The sequence below is a fragment of the Entelurus aequoreus genome, linkage group LG18 (assembly GCF_033978785.1).
Source record: "Entelurus aequoreus isolate RoL-2023_Sb linkage group LG18, RoL_Eaeq_v1.1, whole genome shotgun sequence".
In the NCBI taxonomy this organism is placed as follows: Eukaryota; Metazoa; Chordata; class Actinopteri; order Syngnathiformes; family Syngnathidae; genus Entelurus; species Entelurus aequoreus.
In genome coordinates this window covers 10,364,537-10,392,302 of record NC_084748.1, presented here as the reverse complement: position 1 = coordinate 10,392,302, position 27,766 = coordinate 10,364,537, and the positions used below count along the sequence as shown (strand labels likewise).

The following is a 27,766-nucleotide window of genomic DNA, read 5'->3' as shown; positions in this document are numbered from 1 at the left end:
CCTCTGAAGTCAAAAAGTCCCTAAGGTCTTAACAATTTGGAACTATAAATAATTATTCAGTTGCATCAGTGTTCATTTCATTTTTCATGACATCATTGAAAAAACAATGTCAGAGGAAAAGTGTGAAGATGACCATATAACCAGAAATTGAACTTGTGACTTGTGGCCCATGTTTCTGTCCTAGCTGTTAGGTACATTATGGGTAAAGCAACACCAAGTCAACATCAACATTACACTTCACGTCACTTGAAAATGTTTACAGGTAATACAAGGTTTTATGAGGGTGAAGGCTTGATTTCCATTATGTAATCTTTGCCACTGAGTTTGTCTGTGTAGTTAGTTAATAAAATAACTGAAAAAGTTATAGAGTATTTCCTGGAACTTTAACCAGATTTTAAGCCTGATCCGGATAATTTCTACAACGTTATGAGGTTGAATTTCTGTGTGTGTATGCTAGCGGCCTCGCTGACAAGAGGATTCACGGTTTCTTTCATTCTACTATAAATAGCTCAAAAATATATGGTCGGGCTTTCATCTACCTTTCAGGAAATGGGATAGGGAACAAGTGATTACATTTTGGAGCTGATCTGGATCACCTTCTGGATTCAGGACTTTTTGTGATGTGGCCTGACAGGGAGGTCTGCGCTTTTATTTTATTCTTTTGGGACAATTTTGTTCTAATTTTGAACAAATCGGAGGATAAACAGAAATATACAATATATATATATATATATACCTTGCCCTGTACTAATCCTTAATAGTAATAAAAACGCAAAGGCCAATTAGAGTCACCTTGACAGTGCTCAGGTCCATGGGGTGCTTGATGATGTCATGGTAGTCGTGAAGGCCAAGAGCTTTTGAGTCGACGGGCAAGTAGAAGGGCCAAGCATATGCAAAGTGCTTCTTTGACAGCATCTCTTTGACTAGCTGGGCACAGGAATGTAACTGATCCTGCCGCTTGGGCGTCAACATGCCTCCCGTCTCCAACCCGCCGCCTGGGTGGTGCTGGGAGTCCGGCTGCAACGGGTCTCGCTTAGGCTGCTTTGATGGGCGGCTGTTCTCTCGGCGCGGTCGAATCTCCCCCGAGATGGGCGACGATTCGCTGAGCTGGTCGTTTGCTGTGGGCGTGGTGGTATCTGCTTTCCTCTTCTGGCTCTTCCTTTGCTATTGAATCATCACAAAAACTAAATAAATAATGACAATAATGAAAATAATTCTCTCACAGCTTGTCAGTAATTATGTCCTGTACCTTAATAAGTGCAGGACTCTGCAGCATCTGGCCAGGATGGAGGCCTGGGTGTGTGATAGCCAGAGGGGGGACAGAGGTCGTACCCTGGGGCATGACGCCTGCTGTTGAGAGAGGGTACGGGGGTCCTAGATGAGGTGCATGAGCTGTGGGTGTAGGAGGCACGCGTGGGGGCTGGGCCAGAACAGGAGGGGTTGGAGAGTGATGGGTCTGTGACAGAGTCGAAGGAGTTGAAAAGACTCGTGTATGGGTGGTGTTTGAGGGAGATAACTCTTGGCCTGATTCGGACATGGTGATCAGAGCTGAAACATAAAAAAAGAGTCAACTTGAAGCGGTCCAAACCATGTATTTCAACAATTGTCCAATCATGACCTAACATCTTACCTGGCTCCCGTTTGATGCCGCGGCGTCCCTTAGAGACCACAGCAATCTCCGTCTCCTCCTGTGGCATCTCCGTGATCTTCTGGAGAAAGAGCTTCTCCAAGGCTTTGGCCATTAATACGATGTCATCGGAAGGCTACATAGCACAATGCACATTACAAAGTTAAAAAAAAAAAAATTCAAAATGCTTGGTCGCCGCTGCCACCAGTTACAGACCTTATTGTAGATGTAGCAGTTAGTAAACATCGTGTTGAAGTCGTGAATACACTCCTGGGCATTTTTGTAGAAGTGGTTCTCCAGACGCTTCTTTATGGTGCCCATGTCCATGGGGGTTTTGATGATCTTATAGTAGTCCTAAGCAGACATGAGGAAGCAAAAACTTTTTAAAACAGATGTCTAAGATGGCCATATTAGCTCAGACAAGACTGTTCTCAGAACCACTAAACAAACCTAAAAACGGGAGGAAAACACCGCTAGAAAGGTTGAAAAACAAAAATCTGCCAGTCCAACGTAAAGTTTTTACAATATCATGCAAGACTTCAGCTCTGTGAGCATCCAAGTCCTTGTTTTTTTTGTGACGCCTCATGCCACCAGAGAAGCATACTTACTAGTGATCAGGGATGTGATCTGGGAAACACAAAAATAACTGAAAAATGTCAATAGTGGAGGAACACCTTTAAAAATGGCAATCAAAAGTTTTGAAATCTACAAATTTCCTAAGGTCATATTTACACAAGCCCCCCCAACCCCCTTGTATGTGCTACATGTACATAATAAATCAGATTTTGTGTTTGTGAATACATATAAATTCAAAACAAACAAACAAATGGAAATTAAATGACACTAAGACATGTTACCTGCAACCAAAGCTGCTTTATCTGCAAATTCTCCCTTTATATATCCCATATGGGCAAAATTACATTTTAACAGTATAATTTAAGAACATTTGACAAGTATTGACTTTGGCTTTATTGCTAAAACAGGGACAGTACATATTGATGAACACACAAGTGTAAATATACAACATTGTAGCCAGTGGCTAATTTCCAACTTTTGTCTCTGTGGCAATTAATGCCAAACACATAAGAACAGGACTGAACCAAACAACAGGAAAACAAGGCCATATACAACAATAAAACAATAATAGAAAGTAAAGTAGGACACAAAAAAAAGAAATAATAAACCAAATTACTAAGACTAGCAATTAAACAACCATATAAAGTTGGATTTAAGTGTAAGGGTGCTTAAGTGCTCAAGTGCTAAGTGTTTTGAGTGTTAAGAAATACAAGAAGAGAATTGCACATTGACCGTTACAAAGAGCTAATTCACATGTTTGTTAAGTGCTAGTGTAAATTGCACATTGCCCTATTGCACTTATTTCGCACACACGAATGTATGTCTGCAGGTATCATTGCACAGGTTAGCATACATAGTTGTGATTATGTACGCACTATTTCACAACATTTGCATACATAGTGTATGTAAGCAAACAAGGTCATAAGATTGGTTTATCACCAGCAACTCCTTTATTAACATTTATTCCAAATACACTTATGAATTACATACAAGTACTTACCGGTACATATAAGTCTGTGCTAGTCGCCTGTAAGTTCAATGTGCACAACTGAGTAGCTTAGTTGCTCCAACAGTGATGTGTTGAGATTAGGGTATGTCGCTTCTTAATGAGAAAAGACATTAATTTATCTTGTATTCATGTTAGCATCTGCGCTAGCTAAATAGCCATTAGCATGCTAGCGTGATTCTTCAGTAAATGAACAGATTCACCTGAGTTTATCAAGTGTGGTACTTAATTACAGATTTACAATATTTTAATTTAAAAAATGGAAATACTAACGATCAGGAGTTTAATTGCAGTTTAATCAGCAATAGTTTATCACTACATCAATTGCATACCCACATAGTGCAAAGGGTACATCGCCCATGTGTGTTTGACTTGTGTGCACCGTGAGGGAGAGGGTTTTACGTGTATATGTATAGTTTATGTGTATTTTCAATCCAACTTGAGGTGGCCACAATAGCATTGTAATTCATGATGCTGGCTTTGATTGATTGATTGAAACTTTTATTAGTAGATTGCACAGTACAGTACATATTATGTACAATTGACCACTAAATGGTAACACCGAATAAGTTTTTCAACTTGGCTACTTGGCTGTTTAAAAAATATATAGTTTAGCAACATTCAGCAGGCCAGATAAGGAAGCTTGGCGGGGCCGATGTGGCTCACGGGTCGGGGTTTGCCCACCCCTGCCATTGCACCACAAATAGATCACTGACTGTCCATCCAAGTTAATAAAGTTGTATAATTGGTGACAGTTTGACTCTGGAACAGATTATTTATACTTCTATTATTTAATGTAGGAAAAATACAATTCCAAATCTATTTATTTATTTATAAATGTATATATTTATATCTATCTACTGTACAGGAAATTTGAGAAATAACAGTAGTAAGCAAGCATAATATAGAAGTAAAAAAGTAGTAGCAGCGTGAATGATTTAGAGCTGTTTTGTGAGATAAGTGTGTGCGTTAGTGCCTTTTAAAAGGCGATGCCTGTTGCCAAGTGCTATGTGACGTCAGCGAGGGCGTGCCGAATGAGCTGTTATCTCAGCATTGGCACTCCGTGGAGTGTGTTGCTGACGTCAGCTCCTGTATGTGTTCACTGCATATTATTAGCGCGAGTTAATAAAGCGACTGCATGTGCTTCTGTGGCTGTGTCTCTTTGTCCACAAACGGGTAATCGTAGACAATGGTCTTTTCACAGATACCAGTTACTCTTTAGGACCCCAAATTTTTTTTTGACATTCGTGTCAAATGCTGGACTTTGCGTGCACCGCGATATAAATTATGGTATTCTAAATAACGAAACATTAATCCTCTTTTATCGGCGAGGTTTGTCTCCCTTTGTAGGAAAAGGATCGGTATCGCTACGAATCTGAGGAACATATACCCCCCGTCACCAGTGCCATTTACACCCATGATCCGAGCAACACGCGTGTTTTTTCACAAACCGTCCCATCCGTGGTTCTTTCAGAAACATGTTTACATTTGAAATACACCTCTTCAAATATCCCGAACATGAGACTCACAGGTAACTGGAGTTTGATGGCATCAACGGGAGCTTGAAAGGGCCATGCGAACTGGTGTTTCCATAAGGTCTTCAACACCACTTTGAGCAGGTACTGAAAAAGGGGGGGGGGGGAGATACATAAGAAGCAGTCCACCATATTCAGATCTCAAAATGTATCTCATTTATCATTTGTACAGCAGATTGTTCATTAATGTGCACTGTCCTGAATTAATACAATCTAGTAACAATAAAAATAATACCTGAAGCTGGTTGGTCTGTCGCTTGGGTCTAGAGGAATCTGATATTTCAGGGGGTAAAGGGATCAAGGGGAGAGGCTGCTGGGTGAAAGGAGGGTTGTGGCTGCTGCCTGGCTCCAGTCCGTCCCCCATCACCGTGGTGGTTAGCAGCGGCCGAGCAGTCAGTGGAGGCAGATGGGACCTGGCGGGGGCAGGTGGGACCGGGGTTATCCCCCTCAGGCCATTCCACTCTTCACTTGACTCTCTAGTCATCAGAAGAAAGTGTTGAGGGTTATTAGGGTGCTGTATGTCATCGACACACGATTACACATTTATCAACAACAAAATATAACACCACCACAGAGCTATTCAACTACAGGATTTCTGCCAAATCTAATTGACCGTGGCGCACCTTAAATTAAAAATATATATATCTTTTTTTTTTTTTACATGAATTTTTAAATTTAGGTATAATATTGTATGAATAGCTTCATTGTATATAGTCTATTATTTTATGTACTATTAACCCTAATATATTTGAAAAACATCCCGAATATCATAACACATTTCCTCTGTGCTTTATTTTGAAGAAAAAAAAGAAATAAATGTACATCTGAGTCGCCTGTCAGAGTTGGCACTCGGCAAAAGTAAGGAGAGAAAGTTGAACAGAAAGGTATTTCAAGTTAATTAATGCATTTATTGTTCAAGCCTGTGTAAACTACCCTAATTTAGATATTACTTCCGACAATACAGTCTAACTTTACACGGTGTGCGTCTCCGAACCTCAGTTTGAACATCCCTGTGTGGGAGAACGCCTGTGCTTGTGTGGGTTTTCTCCGGGTAATCCAGCTTCGTCCCACATTCCAAAAATATTAATGTAAGATATACCCGCAAACAGCCATTTACAAAAACTGCAAATATTAAGAGGACAGTGGCTGCTTTTAAGGAGAAAAAGTCCTACTGGAGCAACAGCGCGATGCAAGTGTGACGTCATGCTCGCTGCAGCTAGCCTCTTCCGTCGGGACATCGAGGGACAGAAGTAAATAGTCTCTATACACGAGTACATTTTATAATAACACCAGAAAATGATTTTTTTTTTCATAAAAAAACTGGCAACAAATCTATCATCATCAACAGTTTTTTTTTTCATAAAAGTCTCTAGACACTAGGGATGATGTTTGATAAGGAATTATCGAGTTCGAGCCTATTATCGAATCCTCTTATCGAACCGATTCCTTATCGATTCTCTTATCGAGTCCAGATAGGTTGTTGTATATGGAAAAAAACACACAATATTTGGTTTAACAAAAGCTCACTTTTATTATATAATAAAAAAAATAAAATCTAATAAATAAATAAATATTGACTGTTACCCACCTAAAAAAATAAAATAAAATAAATAAATATTGACTGTTGTTACCCAAAGTATATTAAGTGGGATTTTTCAGAGAAACAAATATATACAGTAACACAAAAACAACCTGTCTCTGTGATCACTATAAGTGTATAAATAATAATATAGTGTTAAATAAAATCAGTCCCTTGGGCACAAAACTGAAAATAATACAGCTCTCCAAAAAGTGCACTTCTGCTGCTATTTGACATAACTGTTTGTTATGATGCTTTGACATTTTTGCACTTTATTTCTTTATTGAAAGAAAATTCTATAAAGAGAAAAGTTCTTTGCAAATGTGGTTACAATGCTAAAAAATGAAAAGTTAAAGCTAAAAAAAGAAATACACTTTATTGAGTTAACATTATTTCTTTATGGGGGAAAATGTTATGAGCTAGAGAATATAACAACTACACTACCCAGCATGCAACGGGAGTTACGAGCATGCGCGGTAGCCCCGAAAAGTGTTGCATGTTGCCACGCTGTGAAAGTAAACGTCAAGAACTCAGCCAACACGCCTCGTCTGCATTATTTATAATTAGACAGACAACACATCTACAGTGTGATTTTGTTTTGTTTACAAGGAAAGAAAAACAAAAGTTAAAAAAGGGAGATATGTTGTATATATATGTATGTGCTGCGGTTGTTTTAAGAACGTTGCGACAGCTGCCGTAAAGGAGGTGCGTTGCTAGCCTGGTTGCTATGTTTCCGGTTGGTCGTAAAAGTGTTTGTCATGTGTTTTACCCTGCTAAAATCTCTCAGTAAAGTTATTCGATGGATTATAGCTTTTGTTTTGAACTTTATTACACCTTGGAGCGCTTTTTCCCGTCCATTGTTTTCCTGCTTTCGCTACGTGACGCCATTTCTTGTGATGTCCCACGGAGCATTTCTGGTCGGGACGGGATTCGAATAAAGAATCAACTCTTTTCCTTTACTATAGTGGTCTCGATAACGGGTACCGGTTCTCAAAAAGGGATTCGAGTCCGAAGACTCGGTTCTTTTCTTATCAAACAACCGGGAAAACCGGTTTCGAGTATCATCCCTACTAGACACTTGAAAAAATCTCAACAAAGTACATTGCATAAGCAGTACATAAGCAGCAACAATTGAAAATATGGCAAAACAATAAAAAATTATGTTAATACTAATTAATATTAACAGACTTGTTTTTAAATGTATGTATATATTTTTTTAGCCTTTTAAAGAAAAAAATGTAATCGTAAATTACTCGATGACATCATGGTGACAACGCCCATAACCACGCCCCTATGTGTGTGGATTGTTGTCTATCCGTGTTGGCCCTAAGATGAGGAGGCCTTCTACCCGATTGCAGCTGGGATAGGCTCTCAGGGTTTCCCCTACATGTAAACGATTGTGGTGCACCACGGCAAGATTACCCCCGCCACACCTTTAAAAATAAGGGTTTTTTTAAACATGAAAACAAATTTAAGTGATGTATTGTATGAATGGATATACCGTATATAGTCTACTATTTACGTACAATTGGTTATACTAAGTTTAAAAAACCGCTAAAATATCATAACGTTCCTCAATGCTTTATTTTTTTTTTTAAAAAGGAAATAAAAAGAAAAAGAAGGCGTCCATCTAAATCACCTGTCAGAAGCACATCAGCACCTAAACGATTTGACACCTGGCAAAAGTAAGGAGGGAAAGTAGAAGAGAAAGGTATTTTAAGTTAATTAATGCATTTCTTCTTCAAGCAAGTGTAAACTACCCTAAATTTTTGACATTACTACTGACAATAACGTCTAACTTTACACCGTGTGTGTCTTCGAACGTCCGTTTGTACATCCCTATGTGAAATGTGCATTCGTCCCTGTGCGTGTGTGGTTTTCTCCGGTCACTCCATTTTCCTCCCACATTCCAAAAATATGCACGTTAGCGTCATTGTCCTTATATATGAATGTTAGTGTGGATGATTGATAATATACAGTATATGTGCCCTGCGATTGGCCATGCTAATTTGAGTTAGCTTGTCAATAAGTTAGTCCATTGTACGCTAGCATTAAGTACATGAGAGCTCAACCTTCATCCTGCATAATTGTATTGCTTTTTTCAGTTTATTCCAAATGATAATAATCTAACGTGATTCCTACATATATATTAAATGTACTTTATTTAGTGTGGCTTGTTTTACAGTGACTTCATTGTGAAGAATATCAACCATCTCACTCAAAGGACTGTTTACATATTTAGAAAATTATATTGCAACATTTAGGCAGGGCAGAATAAAGTGTAGTCTGTGTTACATTTTACAATAAGCCACGATTGAAACTGCATTGAAAATGGATGGATGGATGAACAAAGACAACACAGTCTCCCAAGTCAAATTCCTTGTGTTAAATCTACAGAATAATACATAGAATAAATAGAAACAAATGTTAATATTAATAACTAACAACACTAATATTTGTTTTATATATACATAAAACATTTGTTTAGCCTTTTTAAAGAAAATATATTCAATCATTGCAAATTAAAATGATCATGTCATATACATGATGTCATATTGAACACGCCCCTAGCCACGCCTCCACTGCCACGTATAGCAGCAATCTTGGGGAAATCCTGGGGTCTATGAAGATAATATCAATTAAATATTTAACTTATGACCTACTATTGGCTCTGATTTAAATCATTTGGTTTTTGCCCTCAAGCCCTTCTGTATCCAGGGACTCTTTCCTGTGTTTGCACTGTTGAGAGACATTAGCCGCTAGCTAGAATGCTACATTGCGTTGAGAACGCGTTCGTTCACTTGTCGCTGTCAAAAATGCAGACACATCTAGAATGTGTCAACATGCATTGTCACAATATAACGATAGCAATAAAATCTCTATTGTGATGTAAAATAATAATGCATGGGTCTGCCAAATTAGTGCTGCAACTAAAGATTATCTTGATTATTTACTAGTCATTGACGAGCTAAAAGATTAATCAGATTATAAAGCGTACATTCAGTGGCTCTAATTTAGCCATCAACTTTTAAATTCAGCTGGGGATATTTTTAGACATGTGCTTACTAAGAGCAAAAGATGACTGGACTAACTCGTTTTTTATACTGTAACTCTACTGCTCATTAGGCTGTTACAAAAAAAATTCATAACTATTCATTCTTTTGTCCATTTAAAAGTAAGGACAAGAAAAGTGCAAAATAAAACAAATATCATTTTTTTTAAAAGAATGCACTTTAAGATGTTCAATATTTATTTAAGTTAAATGTTTGCTTACAGAAAGGAGAGTACCGTATTTTTCGGAGTATAAGTCGCACCGGAGTATAAGTCGCACCTGCCGAAAATGCATGATAAAGAAGGAAAAAAACATATATATGTCGCACTGGAGTATAAGTCGCATTTTTTGGGGAAATGTATTTGATAAAACCCAACACCAAGAATAGACATTTGAAAGGCAATTTAAAATAAAGAATAGTGAACAACAGGCTGAATAAGTGTACGTCATATGAGGCATAAATAACCAACTGAGAACGTGCCTGGTATGTTAACGTAACATATTATGGTAAGAGTCATTCAAATAACTATAACATATAGAAAATGCTATACGTTTACCAAAAAATCTGTCACTCCTAATCGCTAAATCCCATAAAATCTTATACGTCTAGTCTCTTACGTGAATGAGCTAAATAATATTATTTGATATTTTACGGTAATGTGTTAATAATTTCACACATAAGTCGCTCCTGAGTATAAGTCGCACCCCCGGCCAAACTATGAAAAAAACTGTGACTTATAGTCCGAAAAATGCGGTATTTTATTTTATTGTTCATTTATCAGAAGCATCTTTATTGGCCAAGTATGTAACACAAAAGGAATTTTATTTGGTACGGTTCTCTTTTTGGTATTTAGGATAACAAAGTTATTTACCTTCCAATTACAGTACAATAATAAACAATTTTATAGTAATGAAAAATAAATGTTTATATCCTTTTAAATAGTTACTTGCGTTATTGTATATTATGATTACATTACATTATTAACACTGTATAATTGTATCGGTTATTTCTAGAGATGCCCGATAATATCGGACTGCCGATATTATCGGCCGATAAATGCTTTAAAATGTAATATCGGAAATTATCGGTATCGGTTTCAAAAAGTAAAATGTATGACTTTTTTAAACGCCGCTGTACGGAGTGGTACACGGACGTAGGGAGAAGTACAGAGCGCCAATAAACCTTAAAGGCACAGCCTTTGCGTGCTGGCCCAATCACATAATATCTACGGCTTTTCACACACACGAGTGAATGCAACACATACTTGGTCAACAGCCATACAGGTCACACTGAGGGTTGCCGTATAAACAACTTTAACACTGTTACAAATATGCGCTACACTGTGAACCCACACCAAACAAGAATGACAAACACATTTCGGGAGAACGTCCGCACCGTAACACAACATAAACACAACAGAACAAATACCCAGAACCGTTCCTTGCAGCACTAACTCTTCCGGGACGCTACAATATACACCCCTCGCTCACAATGTGGTGTGCGCAGTAAACCTGCACTGAATGCGGTCTCGCATGCAGGCACAATATGTATTTTTTTAATGTACTTTTATCAAATAGAAGATAGAACATTTGGGTTTTAAAAAACTTCAAATTCCGGGTCACCGCTTGCCCTTTACCAAACCACAGGTGAGAAGCACGGATGTATAATTAAAGAATACAAATAATAATTTACCATTTGAAAGCGTTGTTTCGTGAATGTTAACTTAAAAATAAGTATAGTATAGTATTCAGTAAACCACTTGTTTACTGCAGAATAAAATGTGTGATGACAAGCAAAATAACGAAAGAACTTTGAGGCGAAACTGTAGCCCTAAAACCAAGGTACCGACCGTAGCGTGGATTACCTGTACTGTTGCACCTCTGGTAAACACAATCATTAAAATAAACAAAATGACAGCTGCCAGCATATATTGCCTTGATCAAACATGGCGGAAATGTCTGTCACAAGATAATAATAATAATAATAATAATGGATTCGATTTTATATCGCGCTTTTCGGGGCTGCAACGGTGCTCGGAATAATCCTGAAAGGGAAAATCGTGATAATAATCTAGATTGAATGATATGAAAAAAATAACCGTGATCATTTTGATTGACAGTCTAAAAGTAACATGTCTTCCCTTCACTCGTTATTTTCACAGTTTTTTACATTTCTATGTATAAAATACAAGAATCGCAAATCGAATCGCAATCTTGGAGAGAAAAATCGCGATTGAGTTTTTTCTCAAAATTGTGCAAGCCTTAACTGATTTTGTTTTACTCAAACAATTGTTGTCACTTGAAAACAGCCACTAACTACAAATCTAAAGCCGGCAAGAACAATCCATACACACAACACATCTCATCTGCTTGTGTTGTTGTGAACGACATCATTGATGTAAGATCAACGTACAAACAAGACAGCAGTCGCAACTTGGGAGGCTCTCTCTGTCCCTCTCTCTTTTTCAACAGCCATGTCCAAGTCATCTCCGAACTTGTCAAGCTCAGAACAGCAGCACATTTCGCCCCTTTACTATAACAGCTCTGAGCGCATCAATTGGTCTTGTGTGTGCAAACAAAACATTTTTTTTCAAAAAAAGTACTTTACATAAGTGTAATTTACTTGAAGCCCTTAATGATACATTTACAAAATTATTATGTTTTGACTTAATATACTGCTCAAAATTGTCCTAAGATGTATAGAACTACTGAACGTAAATAGTTTTGCATATAATTGAAAAACATTTTATAAAATTGTATTTATGACACAAAAAGTGCCCACTCAATTGTGATTAAAGGCCTACTGAAATGAATTTTTTTTATTTAAACGGGGATAGCAGATCCATTCTATGTGTCATACTTGATCATTTTGCGATATTGCCATATTTTTGCTGAAAGGATTTAGTATAGAACAACGTCGATAACCTTCGCAACTTTTGGTCTCTGATAAAAAAAAACCTTGCCCCTACCGGAAGTAGCGTGACGTTGTCAGTTGTTCACTCCCTTATATTTTCCTATTGTTTTCAACGCAGCTAGAGCTATTCGGAGCGAGAAAGCGACGATTACCCCATTAATTTGAGCGAGGATGAAAGATTTGTGGATGAGGAACGTTAGAGTGACGGACTAGAATGCAGTGAAATGCATATTTTTTTTCCGCTCTGACCGTAACTTAGGTACAGGCTGGCTCATTGGATTCCACACTCTCTCCTTTTTCTATTGTGGATCACGGATTTGTATTTTAAACCACCTCGGATACTATATCCTCTTGAAAATGAGAGTCGAGAACGAGAAATGGACATTCACAGTGCCTTTTATCTCCACGGCAGTACATCGACGACGCTCTTTAGCATGGGCTAACGTGATAGCATCTGTCTCAAATGCAGATAGAAACAAAATAAATAAATCCCTGACTGGAAGGATAGACAGAAGATCAACAATACTATTAAACCATGTACATGTAACTACACGGTTAATAGATCTCAGCCTGGCAAAGCTTAACAATGCTGTTGCTAACGACGCTAAGGCTAACTTAGCAACTTAGCAACCGGACCTCACAGAGCTATGATAAAAACATTAGCGCTCCACCTACGCCAGCCAGCCCTCATCAGCTCTGCTCATCAACACCCGTGCTCACCTGCGTTCCAGCGATCGACGGCGCGACGAAGGACTTCACCCGATCATCCGTGCGGTGTGGGCGGCTAGCATCGGCTAGCGCGTCTGCTATCCAAGTAAGTAGTCCTTGTTGTGTTGCTACAGCCAGCCGCTAATACACCGATCCCACCTACAACGTTCTTCTTTGCAGCTTCCATTGTTCATTAAACAAATTGCAAAAGATTCACCAACACAGATGTCCAGAATACTGTGGAATTATGAAATGAAAACAGAGCTTTTTTGTATTGTATTCAATGGGGAAGGCATACCTCTGTTCCCCGGGCTACGTCACGCGCATACGTCATCCGCCAAAGGCTTTTTCAACCGGAAGTTTGGCGGGAAATTTAAAATTGCACTTTAAAAGTTAACCCGGCCGTATTGGCATGTGTTGCAAAGTTAAGATTTCATCATTGATATATAAACTATCAGACTGCGTGGTCGGTAGTAGTGGGTTTCAGTAGGCCTTTAAAAAAAAGTGTAAATGGTAAAAAACGGAATGTAAACAGCAAAACTGAATTTTATTGTTTTTTCATATTGCTGTTATTTGAATTTATTGTTTTTACTATTATTATCATTGTATTTCGTAGGGGAGACGGTCTCCCAGCTGGCCTGGGAACACTTTGGGATCCCTCAGGATGAGCTAGACAAAGTGGATGGGGAGAGAAGTCTGGGAGGCTGCTGCCCCCGCGAACCGACCTCAGATAAGCGGAAGATGATAAATGGCTGGAATATTATTATTATTTTACTTGTTTGTTTGTTACTAATTTATATTTGTTGTTCTTTTAAATCATATTTTAAGTTGAGTTTTGGTGGTACAATAAATACTCATGTTTTCAAATTAAGGAATAATTGTGTTATTAATCGTGATTTCAATATCAATTAAAACACTGGTGAATATTATTTTTGCCACAATAGTCCAGCTCTCACCATAAATAAAGACATGTTGTTTTTTTTACTGTTAATACATGTTATCGGTATTGGCATCAGCCAATCTCGGATGATCGTTATCTGAATCAACAACATAAAACACAGATTGAAATATCCCTAATTGGGTCCCCTTTAATTCAGTTGGGTTTTCCCCTTAAAGTCTTTCTGTATACAGAGACTTATTATTTTGCTACATTTAAAAAAAAAAAAACATATCAATTAAATCATTTTAATATTGTTTACAACATTAAATCATACTGGGTATCGATAGTATTGGCATCTGGATCCATCACCACTACTTTACATGCAAGATTTAGCGGTTAGCCTCTTGTGTCGTCCTGCAGTGTGTGTACCTTTACAGCTTGCTTAGCCATTCCTTTTCCTTTACTCCTCCAGTGATAACGTACATGGAAGAAATTTAGTTTATTTTCCGCCATGGTGGCAAAGATTAGTATCTTGGAAGCATTACACTATTTTAAGCAAGTCTTCTAACGAGACAAGCACACTCCTGGAATTCATGCAACTCTTGTATGTGTAACAATGAATTTGGAAATGTCTCACTGAGTGTTCATCTCTTTTGAAGGAATGCTTCACGTGAGTACATTTTATAGCCATGTATACACTGGGATACAGCTGCAGTGAAGATCACTGACTAGGGCTGGGCGATATGGCCTTTTATTAATATCTCGATATTTTTAGGCCATGTCACGATACATATCTCGATATTTTGCCTTAGCCTTGAATTAACACTTGATGCATATAATCACACCAGTATGATGATTCTATGTGTCTACATTAAAACATTCTTGTTCATACTGCATTAATATATGCTCATTTTAAACTTTTATGCAGAGAGGGAAATCACAATTAAGTCAATTTACCAAAACTGTAAACAGTTATTAAGCAGTGGCACAAATATTCATGTAATTTCAAAACAGAAAGTGCAAGATTGTCAGAGACATTTAAAAACAAGCTATTAGTGCATAATATCACTAAGATGACACTTAAAAAAAACACTAAATTAAAGTGCACTTTTTGTACATAATGTCACTACAGTATTTTAAAACAAATAAAGTGCACTTTTGTGCATGATGTCACACAAGATATTTCAAAAACTGTAAAATAAAAATTAGCTGCATAATAAGAAATCAAATAGTGTATGTCCTTTGCTATGTGGTAGGTTCCTGGGGACGTTATCTCCGTCTGTTGTTGACTATTTTTGTCATACAGTGTTGATCTGGAAATGGAAGACGTCAGGCTCAATTGGGTCAGTGCTGGTTGCTTCGGCATTTTGTTGGGTGTGGCACCAGCCGCAGATGTTGACATGCGGAGTTTCAAGCACTCCTTATTGTCTAGCGGGTGACTTTTCAAATGGTGTTACAAATTAGTAGTGCTGCTACTTTTTGTAGCAACGCTTTTGCCGCATACTTTACATATTACTGTTGTCTGTTCAACATCTTTCCGCTTGAAGCCAAACCACCGCCAGACGATGGACCCCGTGCTGTTTTTCTTAAATGGTAAATGGGTTGTACTTGTATAGCGATTTTCTACCTTTTTAAGGAACTCAAAGCGCTTTGACACTATTTCCACATTCACCCATTCACACACACACATTCACACACTGATGGCGGGAGCTGCCATGCACGGCGCTAACCAGGCCCATCAGGAGCAAGGGTGAAGTGTCTTGCTCAAGGACACAACGGACGTGACTAGGATGGTAGAAGGTGGGGATTGAACCAGTAACCCTCAGATTGCTGGCACGGCCACTCTCCCAACTTCGCCACGCCGTCTTGGGAATTAATTATTCTTCCTCCATTTGTTACCAGTAAGGTTGAAACGACACGTCGACATAGTCGACGTCATCGGTTACGTAAATACGTCGACGCCGCTTTTGTGCGTCGACGCGTCGCATATTTACGTCACACTACCGTCATGGCGGAGCGCAAAGCAGACGGTGCGAGCGAGGGGGAAAAAGCACGCCAAAAGTCGTCAAAAGTGTGGGAGTATTTCAATACACGGCCTAATAATGTTGTTGTATGCACACTGTGTCGAGCGGAAATGGCCTATCATAGCAGCACAACGGCTATGAACAAACATTTGAAAAGAAAACCATCAACCATCAACTAGTCAATCGTCCGCGTGAGCATACGTTGTCATCATTACACAAAAACATGAATGTGTCATTTGTATCTGCTAGGGGTGTAACGGTACGTGTTTTGTATTGAACCGTTTCGGTACGGGGCATTCGGTTCGGTACGGGGGTGTACCGAACGAGTTTCTAAGCTAAAGCTAAAGTCTTAACAAGCTGCTTTGCTCCTTCTGCCTCTGTCTCAGCACGCAGCATTGTCCCACCCACACAACCATCTGATTGGTACACAGAAAGCGCTAACAGCCAATCAGCAGTGCGTATTCAGAGCGTTAACAGCCAATCAGCAGTGCGTATTCAGAGCGCATGTAGTCAGCGCTTCAGCGTCGAGCAGATAGGTGTTTAGCAGGTGAGCATCAGGCAGCGGACTCTCCCCAAATGATAATAAACACCTCCCAGTCAACTACTAGTAACATCACTATGAGCCTGTTGACCTTCTAGAAACTTAAACTGCAGCTCAGCTCGCTCGCAGTCCTGGCTTGAGGTGAAGGCTAATTACCTCTCAGTTCCAGCCACATCGACCCCTTCTGAGCGCCTATTTTCAGCTGCTGGGAATATTGTAAACAAGAAAAGAAGCAGCATCACCTCAGAACATGTAGACATGCTAACCTTTCTTCATTACAACTGTTAGTCACTCACTGGAATGAGTAGAATTGGTTATTGTGTACTGTGTTGGACTGGATGTTTATTTTGCACATTTTAAAAGCAATACTTAATGTTTATAGAGCTCCAGAATATTTAGATTGGCACTTTTTTGTATTGGATGTTTATCTTTATTTTTGCACATTTTAGCAAATAAGCAATACTTTCACTTTTGTTGAAATGTTTACACTGTTGTTACAGAATATTTCGTTTTGCACTTTTTTGTATTGGATGTTTATCTTTATTTTTGCACATTTTAAAGCAAAATAAATAAATGATAAATGGGTTGTACTTGTATAGCGCTTTTTTACCTTCAAGGTACTCAAAGCGCTTTGACAGTATTTCCACATTCACCCATTCACACACACATTCACACACTGATGGCGGGAGCTGCCATGCAAGGCTCTAACCAGCAGCCATCAGGAGCAAGGGTGAAGTGTCTTGCCCAAGGACACAACAGACGTGACTAGGATGGTAGAAGGTGGGGATTGAATCCCAGTAACCAGCAACCCTCCGATTGCTGACACGGCCACTCTACCAACTTCGCCACGCCGTCCCCATATATATATATATATATCCGTCATAAAAAATAAGCAATACTTTTACTTTTGAAATGCTTATACTATTGCAGAATATTAAGATTTGCACTGGATGTTTACTTTTATATTTGCACATTAAAAATGCAAATAAGCTACTTTTAATTTTGTTAAATGTTAAAAGTTTTAAATGTTTACATTGTTACAGAATATTTTGTCATGTTGTTGTCAATGTTGACTGAGTGGCCATACTTTTTTTTTTTGTAAATAAAAGCCATGCCTTTTGAAAAAACTGGCCTACATTTATTTTTTCATCTTCATTTTAAATTTTAAAAAAAAATCGGTAAAAGGAAAAATAATCTATAGATTAATTGAAAAAAATAATCTATAGATTAACAGATTAATCGAAAAAAATAATCTATAGATTAATCGATAGAAAAATCATCGTTAGCTGCAGCCTTAGTTACCAGATTCGCATCTTTCTTTCTCTCGTATTACCACTAGTACCACCTGCCACAGCTAACTTTACCTATGCCGCTGCCTCTCTGCTCGGCGAGGGCGTATGACGTTGCGCGTGCGACAGTATGTGACGTATGTAACAAGGTGTGCTTGTTTTATCTCTCTGTGAGGAGAGACAAGAAAGAGTGAGAAAAGCCTGTAGTGTAATGCTTGCAGCTAAAAGCAACTGAGTGAGAACGTATACTTGAATACTCACGAAATAGTCATTTTCTACATCGCAGAGACAAACCCGCGATATATCGAGTATATTCGATATATCGCCCAGCCCTATCGCTGACTAATTAGAAATTGCAAATATCTTCCCTGATCCTATCCCACGATTCATATCGGGACAGCTCTAGAAAATACAACAAACAAAATAGACATCAGCATGGCAAATGTAATGCCTATGCCTCATAGTAAGGCCTCAAACATACCTTGTGGGCTGACCACTACCATTGCCTGAAGAATCAAATCAAATAAACTTTATTTATAAAGCACATTTAAAATTTACCACAGGGGTAGCCAAAGTGCTGTACAATGGGCAGGTTAAAAGAAAATACGAGAACCGAGCAAACACAACACAACACAAACAGAGCACGATAAAAAATAAATAACTAAAATAAATAGAACATAAGAAGAAGAAAAGGTACTTCTGCTGCACAGCATTATTACACAGAAACTTACAATAAAAGGACACAATGGAAGCTGCTTATGTGGGGCAGCTATACGTAAGACTATGGCATGTCTACCTTCCACCTTTACACAAACAAAGCCTGAAACGTTCTGCACTTCAGTTACTAAACAACAAACCAAGAAATATGGCTTTTTCAATACGGAAGATTTTTGGCCGCAAAAAGGAATTTTTAAAATGAAGAAAAAGTTCCTGGAAACTTACATGTTTGTTGCCGTTTCTGCCGTTACTTAATTCTCTTGTGCGGTCATGTCGTATTTGAGGAGGCAGCAACACGCTCACTGGGGAGGTGAAAACCACAACAGTGAGTGGGAAGTCACCCTAACAGACAACAAGGGTGAAAGGAAATTAAGACAAGTTAAACTATAACAAATAATACTAAATGTTACAAGGAAATGTGTTGGTTTTTTTTATGTTTAGTTCCTTGTATCAGCTTGGCTCAAGGTGGCCTGAACTCTTGACTAGGGCCTTGTTCACACTGCAGGTCAATTCAAATTTCTTTGCCCATATGCGACCTGTATCTGTGTGAACAGTGCAATTCTGAATGTTTAATATCCGACTCGGGCCTCTTTCGTATGTGGATATAAATCAGATAAATATGCGATGCATCCTTAATGTGAACGCTTCCACGCTCAGGTTGCATTCATCCGACCAGGGCGTCATCAAAAAGCAATAAGTGTCATAATTATTCACCAAAATAAACAGTTACAAAATAAATAGTTGACAACGGATCAGAAAACAGGTGAAAATAATGTTTTCGGAACTCACGTAAAAGTTCCACCAATCCTCGCCCACAGACACGCACGCTCTTCATGCAGACATCGAAGCAAATTATCCCGTAAAACTGCACAAGCCAAAATGCGTGTCCTCTTCCTTCATAATCCTCTACGCACAATAATTTGGTTCAGAAAATGTTGACTTTGATTGCACAAAATCCTTGAAATTGCCACAAATGCGCCAGTACTGAGACCGACTAGAGCTGAAGACATTTTTACTTCATGCAGTGCGTGTAACGTCATGACGTCATTTTCGCATGTGGGTCAGATTGCATTCACATTATAAATCCCTCCATCCATTTTCTACCGCTTGTTCCTCTCGGGCCGCGGGGGTGCTGGAGCCTATCCCAGCTGCACTTGGGCGGAAGGTGGGGTACACCCTGGACAAGTTGCCACCTCATCACAGGGCCAACACAGATAGACAGACAAACATTCACATTCACCCACTAGGGACAATTCAGTGTTGCCGATCACTTTTTTTTTTGTAATGTGAACAGCCACTAAAAATATTGGATTTGACAAAAAAACATGAATCACCCTGCAGTGTGATCGTAACCTAATTCTAATATATGTATCTAACAAACAAGACACTATGTCAACCCAAAGTAGTTTAACAGGTACATATACTTTCAGGAAAATCCTACATCTCAGCCGAGAACACGTATCCACTCTAACTCAGGGTAGAAGTATAACAGTTAAGTCAATAAAACTTGACTACTTTTCTTTTTGTCCCTTTGTTAATACTCATACCTAGACTGTTTTGTATAATTATTTTTAGTATACTTCCAAGAACAAGTACTGCACTCTAACACAACATTTATTTGTTACTACTAGGTATGTAAAGGTATTGTAGATACTGCGTTATTGCCTCTCCATATGTTCACAATAATGCCATGACGGTGTCAAACAAAAACTTGGTGAGTGTAGTTTTTCCTGGTGCTTTTGCGTTGGCTGGTTTGAAATAAACGTCTCCCAGAATCCTCTGCGCAGGATTGCCAGCCCGGCACCCGTGTATGTTGCCACAACTGGCTGTATTAGCAACACGGTAACTTGTACTAATATTCCTTTTGTAAATAAGTAAGTCCAAAGAGTTAGTTTTTTTATGTTACGCATACATTTTAGACTAGACTGTTATGCTGATGACACCCAACTCTACATGCCCCTAAAGCTGACCAACACGGCGGATTGTAGTCAGCTGGAGGCATGTCTTAATGAAATTAAAGAATGGATGTCTGCTAACTTTTTGCAACTCAACACTCTGTGCCGAGGATGTCATTGTGGCTTGTGCAGCCCTTTGAGACTTTTGTGATTTAGGGCTATATAAATAAACATTGATTGATTGATAGACCACTGTAATACGAACAGACAGACAAACAAACCCTGGCGAAAACATATCCTCTTTGGCGGAGGCAGTAAGTCTTGAGCGTTCCAAGCTAAAACAGACTCGGTCACAGCGCACCGCCGCGAGGGAAAATAAATTTGGAGCCAGAGAGGCTTAACAACAATTTGAGGCATTTACATTAAAAAAGTTAAATTGTGAGGTAACTTTTCTGAGAAACTCCATTTTCCAAACTGATATCAAAGGCTCCAGCACCCCCCGCAACCCCGAAAGGGACAAGTGGAAGAAAATGGATGGATGGATATCAAAGCATACACTGATCCTCAGAAAATAAAAGTTGAAAGAAGCTATATGGATGGATGGATATCAAAGCATACACTGCTCCTCAGAAAATAAAAGTTGAAAGAAGCTATACTGAACAGTATTGGATTACACTTATTACACACAATGTTTACGTTGTCAGTTTAAATACACTCACATGTAAGTTTTTTTTTAATTTGCTCATAACATTGGCCGTTTCTGTACTATTCTTTGCACTTAAACATTACTTTTTTTCGTTGTTGGGGACGGCGTGGTGTGGCTGGGAGAGTGGCCGTGCCAACAACCTGAAGGTTCCTGGTTCGATCCCCAGCTTCTACCAACCTAGTCACGTCCGTTGTGTCCTTTAGCAAGACACTTCACCCTTGCTACTGATAGGTCGTGGTTAGTGCCTTGCATGGCAGCTCCCGCCATCAGTGTGTGAACGTGTGTGTGAATGGGTGAATGTGGAAATAGTGTCAAAGCGCTTTGAGTACCTTGAAGGTAGAAAAGCGCTATACAAGTATAACCCATTTACCATATGATTAGAACATTTGAGCATTATGTTTGTGTTCAATTACAGTGTGTTCATCCCAAACATTCCTGCTACTTTATTTTACATATTATGGCGTTTTAAGTCTTTATTTGGACATATAGTGCAATAACATCATACCGTGGTCTTAATAGCAGGACAATATCGAACCGTGACATTTTGATATCGTCACATCCCTAGTTACTACACATTAACAGCTGTGTTTATCGAAGTTGCCAAATTTGGGCCTAAAGATAGACATGATTGTATTATCTTTAAACACCTTTAACTTGTAAACAATATTAACTATATGTGTTAAACATGCTTGTATTATCTTTAAACACCTTTAACTTGTTAACAATATTAACTATATGTGTTAAACATGCTTGCATTATCTTTAAACACCTTTAACTTGTTAACAATATTAACTATATGTGTTAAACATGCTTGTATTATCTTTAAACACCTTTAACTTGTTAACAATATCAACTATGTATTAAACATGCTTGTATTATCATTAAACACCTTTAACTTGTTAACAATATTAACTATATGTGTTAAACATGCTTGCATTATCATTAAACACCTTTAACTTGTTAACAAAAACATATTTCATAAACAAGTAAATATAAATTATATATATGAATGAGGTACATCCCCACGACTTGATCAACTGAAAAGTAGCTCGCCTGCAGAAAAAGTGTGGGCACCCCTGTGCTAAAGAGTCAAGTTTGTTGCTGAAAGCCCATTTTATTGGTTTGGACTCCGGAAAACAGATAGCTGTGGGCTGTAAATGACCCCCGGAGAGGACTTTGGACACCGGTGCTTTACTACAATATCACTGCATAGATACATGTTCATTGAGGAAATTACCTCATACAATAACAGTCTGTCCTAAAGTCATAGTGACAAGTGTTGATATTTAACTCGCAGACACCCTTTGCGACGTTATTCCAAAAAAACACATCAAAGAGACTTAACCGAAAGCTAATGTACCCGACGTGGCTAATGGCAGCTCTTGGGCTATACTTTACCTTCGTCTACAACAAAACAACCAACGTGGGAAGTTAGAAATGGTTAGTATACCGTAACTGAGTTGTGTAAGCCAAAAAAGACGATGAAAACATGCAATGTGATACAATTATGCCTTTGCTAACCTTCCATGACAGCACGTCGCCATGTTTCCTCAGCAAGTGTCAACTCCGGGCGTAAAGCGCCTTTCAGAATACGAACCAAGACCAGGTTTGGTATTCAGGAAAGCGAAGTACGCCGGGTTCCGCACGGCTCCCCCCGCGCCATTGATGCCCGGCTACGCAGTCTGGAGTACGTAAGTTATGTCACGAATACGGCCTACGGGAGGGGAGAAGAGACGCTACAAACAAACAGCCGAGGAAGCTAGCTGCTTTTAGCACTAGCGGCGGCTTAACACACACACACTGACAAATGGCTCCAAGACAGGCTGAGTGTACGCTTGAAGCGGTAGAGAGACGATCAACAATATGCGCAATAACGCCATGTTAGCCTTAATAGAGACATTCATACTAGTGTGGCCGCGCCGGTGCGAGGCCCGCGCAGACAGCTCATGCCGAGGCGCACTCTGACAGCGCGCGAAATAACCCCGACGATGAAGCCTTATAAAGCGTTTATTAAAGCCCCCGCGGCCTATACGGAGTCGCCCGACACGCCAGTGTCACCCATGCCGGCACGTAAATGCTTATTTATACCTAACTGAGTCGGTTGTCAGCGCTCGCGGACCTTCCTCGCCCCAAATCCAGAACAAACAGTCCCGTTCGACGTCGGGTGACGTCAGACGCACGGGGGGCGGGAGCGACGCTGTCAGTGTCAGACGTAGCCGCGCCCCTTCTCTCTCCTGGCCATATTACGCAATCATTTGCAATCATTTCAACGCGAAAAAAAAATGTTATGTAAACATTAATACTATCTAAAAATAAATAAAAAACAAAAACAAACGAACTGAAGCAATAAAACAGATTTAGTAAAACATTTATTTATTTATTTTTTCTAATTTCAGCTAAATCAATCAATCAAAGTTTATTTACATAGCCCTAAATCACGAGTGTCTCAAAGGGCTGCACACTAGTGATGGGTTGATGAGGCGTCATGAAGCGTTTCGACACATTGCAAAACTGTATTGATACTGTGTCGGGACTGTGTCACTAAATACTGACATCTGCTGGACATTAAAAATCCCTACATGCAACCTATGGACCGACTCAACTGACACTGATTTTATGACCTAGTACAGTGGTTCTCAAATGGGGGTACGTGTACCCCTGGGGGTACTTGAAGGTATGCCAGGGGGTACGTGAGATTTTTTTTTTAAATGTCTGTCCAAAAGAACTGTGAAAAGAAATGCAACAATGATTCAGTGTTGACAGCTAGATTTTTTGTGGACATGTTCCATAAATATTGATGTTAAAGATTTCTTTTTTTGTGAAGAAATGTTTAGAATTAAGTTCATGAATCCAGATGGATCTCTATTACAATCCCCAAAGAGGGCACTTTAAGTTGATGATTACTTGTATGTGTATAAATCTTTATTTATAATTGAATCACTTGTTAATTTTTCAACAAGTTTGTAGTTATTTTTATATCTTTTTTTCCAAATAGTTCAAGAAAGACCACAACAAATGAGCAATATTTTGCACTGTTACACAATTTAATAAATCAGGAACTGATGACATAGTGCTGTCTTTTTTTCAACCAAAAATGCTTAGCTCTGATTAGGGGGTACATGAATTAAAAAAATGTTCACAGGGGGTACATCACTGAAAAAAGGTTGAGAACCACTGACCTAGTATATACAATAGATAGATAGATAGTACTTTATTGATTCCTTCAGGAGAGTTCCCTCAGGACAATTAAAATTCCAGCAGCAGTGTACAAAATTGAGATCGAATTTAAAAAGTAAAAAGTAAATAATGGGGGTATAAATGGAAACAAAATAGAAAAATATTACAATAGAATAATATATATATATATATATATATATATATATATATATATATATATATATATATATATATATATATATATATATATATATATATGTATATATATATATGTATATATATATATATACATATATATATATACATATATATATATATATATATATATATATATATATATATATATATATATATATATATATATATATATATATATATATATATATATATATATATATATATATATATATATATATATATTAACCAAGTCATTGTATTTTATTCAGGATTATTTCATATCTTTATTTCAATAAAAATATATTTGTATCTTTTTTTAGATACAGTCAATAAATAATGTGAACATGTATCATAACATGGAAATCTAAGAGAACATGTTGTGAATGAGGATGCTTGTGGACTGGGAATTTTTTTTTTTTTTTTACACATTGTTATTGAAAAAAAAAACAGTTTTGCCAACGTATTAAATTTTAGACGATTTCTCTTCTTAGTTATTATTTCTCCGGCTGTAGAAAAGACCCGCTCACAGAGCACAGAGGAGGCGTCAGTGCAACACAGTTCGCGTATCGGTCATGTGACCGAAACAGCTCATGATCGGTCACGTGACTTTCTAAAAGCGGTACGCGCACCGACACAGGGTTTTGCTCTATGAGCTCGACGCATGCGCCGATGCATCGGTGTTGTCGGACCCATCACTACTGCACACATGCTTGCCAACCCTCCCGATTTTCCCGGGAGACTCCCAAATTTCAGTGCCCCTCCCGAAAATCTCCCGGGGCAACATTTCTCCCGATTTCCACCCGGACAATAACATTGGGGGCGTGCCTTAATGGCACTGCCTTTAGTGTCCGCTTTTCCTCCATACTAACAGCGTGCCAGCCTAGTCAGATAATACATGCAACTTTTACATAACACACACACAAGGTAATGCAAGACATACTTGATCAACAGCCATACAGGTCACACTGAGGGTGACCGTATAAACAACTTTAACACTGTTTCAAATATGCGCCACACTGTGAACCCACACCAAACAAGAATGACAAACACATTTCGGGAGAACATCTGCACCGTAACACAACATAAACACAACAGAACAAATACCCAGAACCCCTTGCAGCTCTAACTTTTCCGGGACACTACAATATATACCCCCGCTAGTGATGGGTTGATGAGGCGTCATGAAGCGTTTCGACACATTGCAAAACTGTATTGATACTGTGTCGATACTGTGTCACTAAATACTGACATCTGCTGGACATTAAAAATCCCTACAGGCAACCTATGGACCGACTCAACTGACACTGATTTTATGACCTAGTATATACAATAATATAAACCAAGTCATTGTATTTCATTTAGGATTATTTCATATCTTCATTTAAATAAAAATATATTTTTATCTTTTTAGATACAGTCAATAAATAATGTGAACATGTATCATAACATGGAAATCTAAGAGAACGTGTTGTGAATAAGGATGCTTGTGGACTGGGATTTTTTTATTTTTTTTATTTTTTTACACATTTTTATTTAGAAAAAAACTGTTTTTCCCAGTTATTCCCAGTTTTCTTAGTTATTATTTCTCCGGCTGTAGAAAAGACCCGCTCACAGGGCACAGGGGAGGCGTCAGTGCGACACAGTTCGCGTATCGGTACTGAAACAGCTCATGATCGGTTAAGTGACTTTCTAAAAGCGGTACGCGCACCGACACAGGGTTTTGCTCTATGAGCTCGACGCATGCGCCGATGCATCGGTGTTGCCGGACCCATCACTAATCCCCGCTACCACCAAACCCCGCCCACCTCAAACCACCCCCCTCCCCTATCTCCAGAATTCGGAGGTCTCAAGGTTGGCAAGTATGGCTGCACAAGCCACAACGACATGCATCAGGGCAAGAAAAAACTCAACCCAATGGGATACAATGAGAAACCTTGGAGGGCACCGCAGATGTGGGACTCCCACCCCTGGGCGACCGGTGCAATAGATGTCAAGTGGATCTAGTTAAAGTTCGTCGTCGGCGATCACTCGAAACGAGTATTATTGTCCTGTTGGTGGGATTGCCTTCAGGAGAACGCCTGTGCGTGAAATCTTTTAAAGCGGGGAGACTGGTGCACAGACAACCACCACATTTTCCTTGGCAAAGAGAAGGCCAGGGTCCAATGGCATGGAGACCAAGACAATTGGGGGCCCATCTTTGCTGCAGCCTTCTTCCGCCTTTGTGATCGTTGTGGAGCTTCTATGCAACCATCATCCGGCCACTCCGCCGTTGAGGTCTTTTTCGACGAGGGAGACGCGCAGACTCCAACGTCACTTCTTCGCTGTACCCGGTGGCAAGGGAAACCCAGGACAACCTGCACCTCCTCACAGCTGCAGGAGCTCCGGTCTGTCGGAAAACCGCCTATGGTGCGCCTACCAGCACTTGCTTTTCTCTCAGGGTGTGCTCCCCTAGCCTTTTGTCTTCCCTATAACCCACAAGGCAGCGGGGCAAGTTAAAGTTAAAGTACCAATGATTGTCACACACACTAGGTGTGGTGAGATTAACCTCTGCATTTGACCAATCACCCTCACCCCCCTGGGAGGTGAGGGGAACAGTGAGCAGCAGCAGTGGCCGTGGCCGTGCCCAGGAATAATGTTTGGTGATTTAACCCCCAATTCCAACCCTTGATGCTGAGTCAGGGAGGTAATGGGTCCTGTTTTTATAGTCTTTGGTATGACTCGGCCGGGGTTTGAACTCATGACCTACCGATCCCAGGGCGGACAGTCTAACCAGCCAGCGGTAGATCATCTTGAGTGGAGACAAGTCAGCAGCGCAGAGACGATCAACTGATGCACAGATGAGTGGTCCACCCCAGGGCCCGACTTTGAACAGCGAGCACATCTCCTGAGGTAGCATCTCTATGTTACATAATACAATGCTAATATTAATCCAATTAGTATTATTTGCTACTGGATGTGTTCTTTTGAATTCATGTTATCATAGTTGGCAGAGAAACTAAGTATATTTTGATTTGGAGACTAAAATTAAAAAAATAAAACAGTTAAGTAAAAATTAGGTAATAAAAACCACAAAACAAATGTATTCTTATATCCAACAGTAAAACTTGGGGGTTAACATTTCTAAATGTGTCAATGAGTTCCCTATGATTCAACTGACTATAATATGGTTAGCATCTCCCATAAAGTCCTATGGTCCACTTTATGCTTTAAAAACCCCAGCAATTAAATCTCAAAAGCAAGATTATGGGTGTTTTACATAAAGTATTTTTGAAAGCTACTCAGGTGAATGGATTTTAGATTGTGCAAATGTACCTAATATTCATACGCTGTACAAGAAGATTGTGCAATTGTACTTAATGTTCA

The 27,766-nt window shown here is 39.0% G+C and overlaps 1 protein-coding gene across 11 annotated transcripts in view; it reads right to left on the bottom strand.

Annotated features, from left to right (window-relative positions):
• Positions 1-23,229, bottom strand: part of LOC133633779 (bromodomain-containing protein 4-like) — a 36,650-nt gene extending 13,421 nt beyond the window's left edge. For 2 of the 11 annotated variants that reach the window (XM_062026451.1, XM_062026452.1), the window contains exons 1-7: positions 22,571-23,017; positions 4,980-5,220; positions 4,739-4,831; positions 1,844-1,981; positions 1,631-1,763; positions 1,250-1,548; positions 793-1,164 (exon numbers count right to left, since the gene is read on the bottom strand). In XM_062026451.1, coding sequence (XP_061882435.1) covers positions 793-1,164; positions 1,250-1,548; positions 1,631-1,763; positions 1,844-1,981; positions 4,739-4,831; positions 4,980-5,220; positions 22,571-22,593 — 1,299 coding nt within the window. In that variant the 5' untranslated portion in view covers positions 22,594-23,017. Of the gene's footprint in view, positions 1-792; positions 1,165-1,249; positions 1,549-1,630; positions 1,764-1,843; positions 1,982-4,738; positions 4,832-4,979; positions 5,221-18,673; positions 18,791-22,570; positions 23,018-23,137 lie in introns of those variants that run through there. The other 9 variants (XM_062026459.1, XM_062026461.1, XM_062026460.1 and 6 more) reach the window with 9 other exon arrangements.
• Between the last annotated feature and the right edge of the window lie 4,537 nt (positions 23,230-27,766).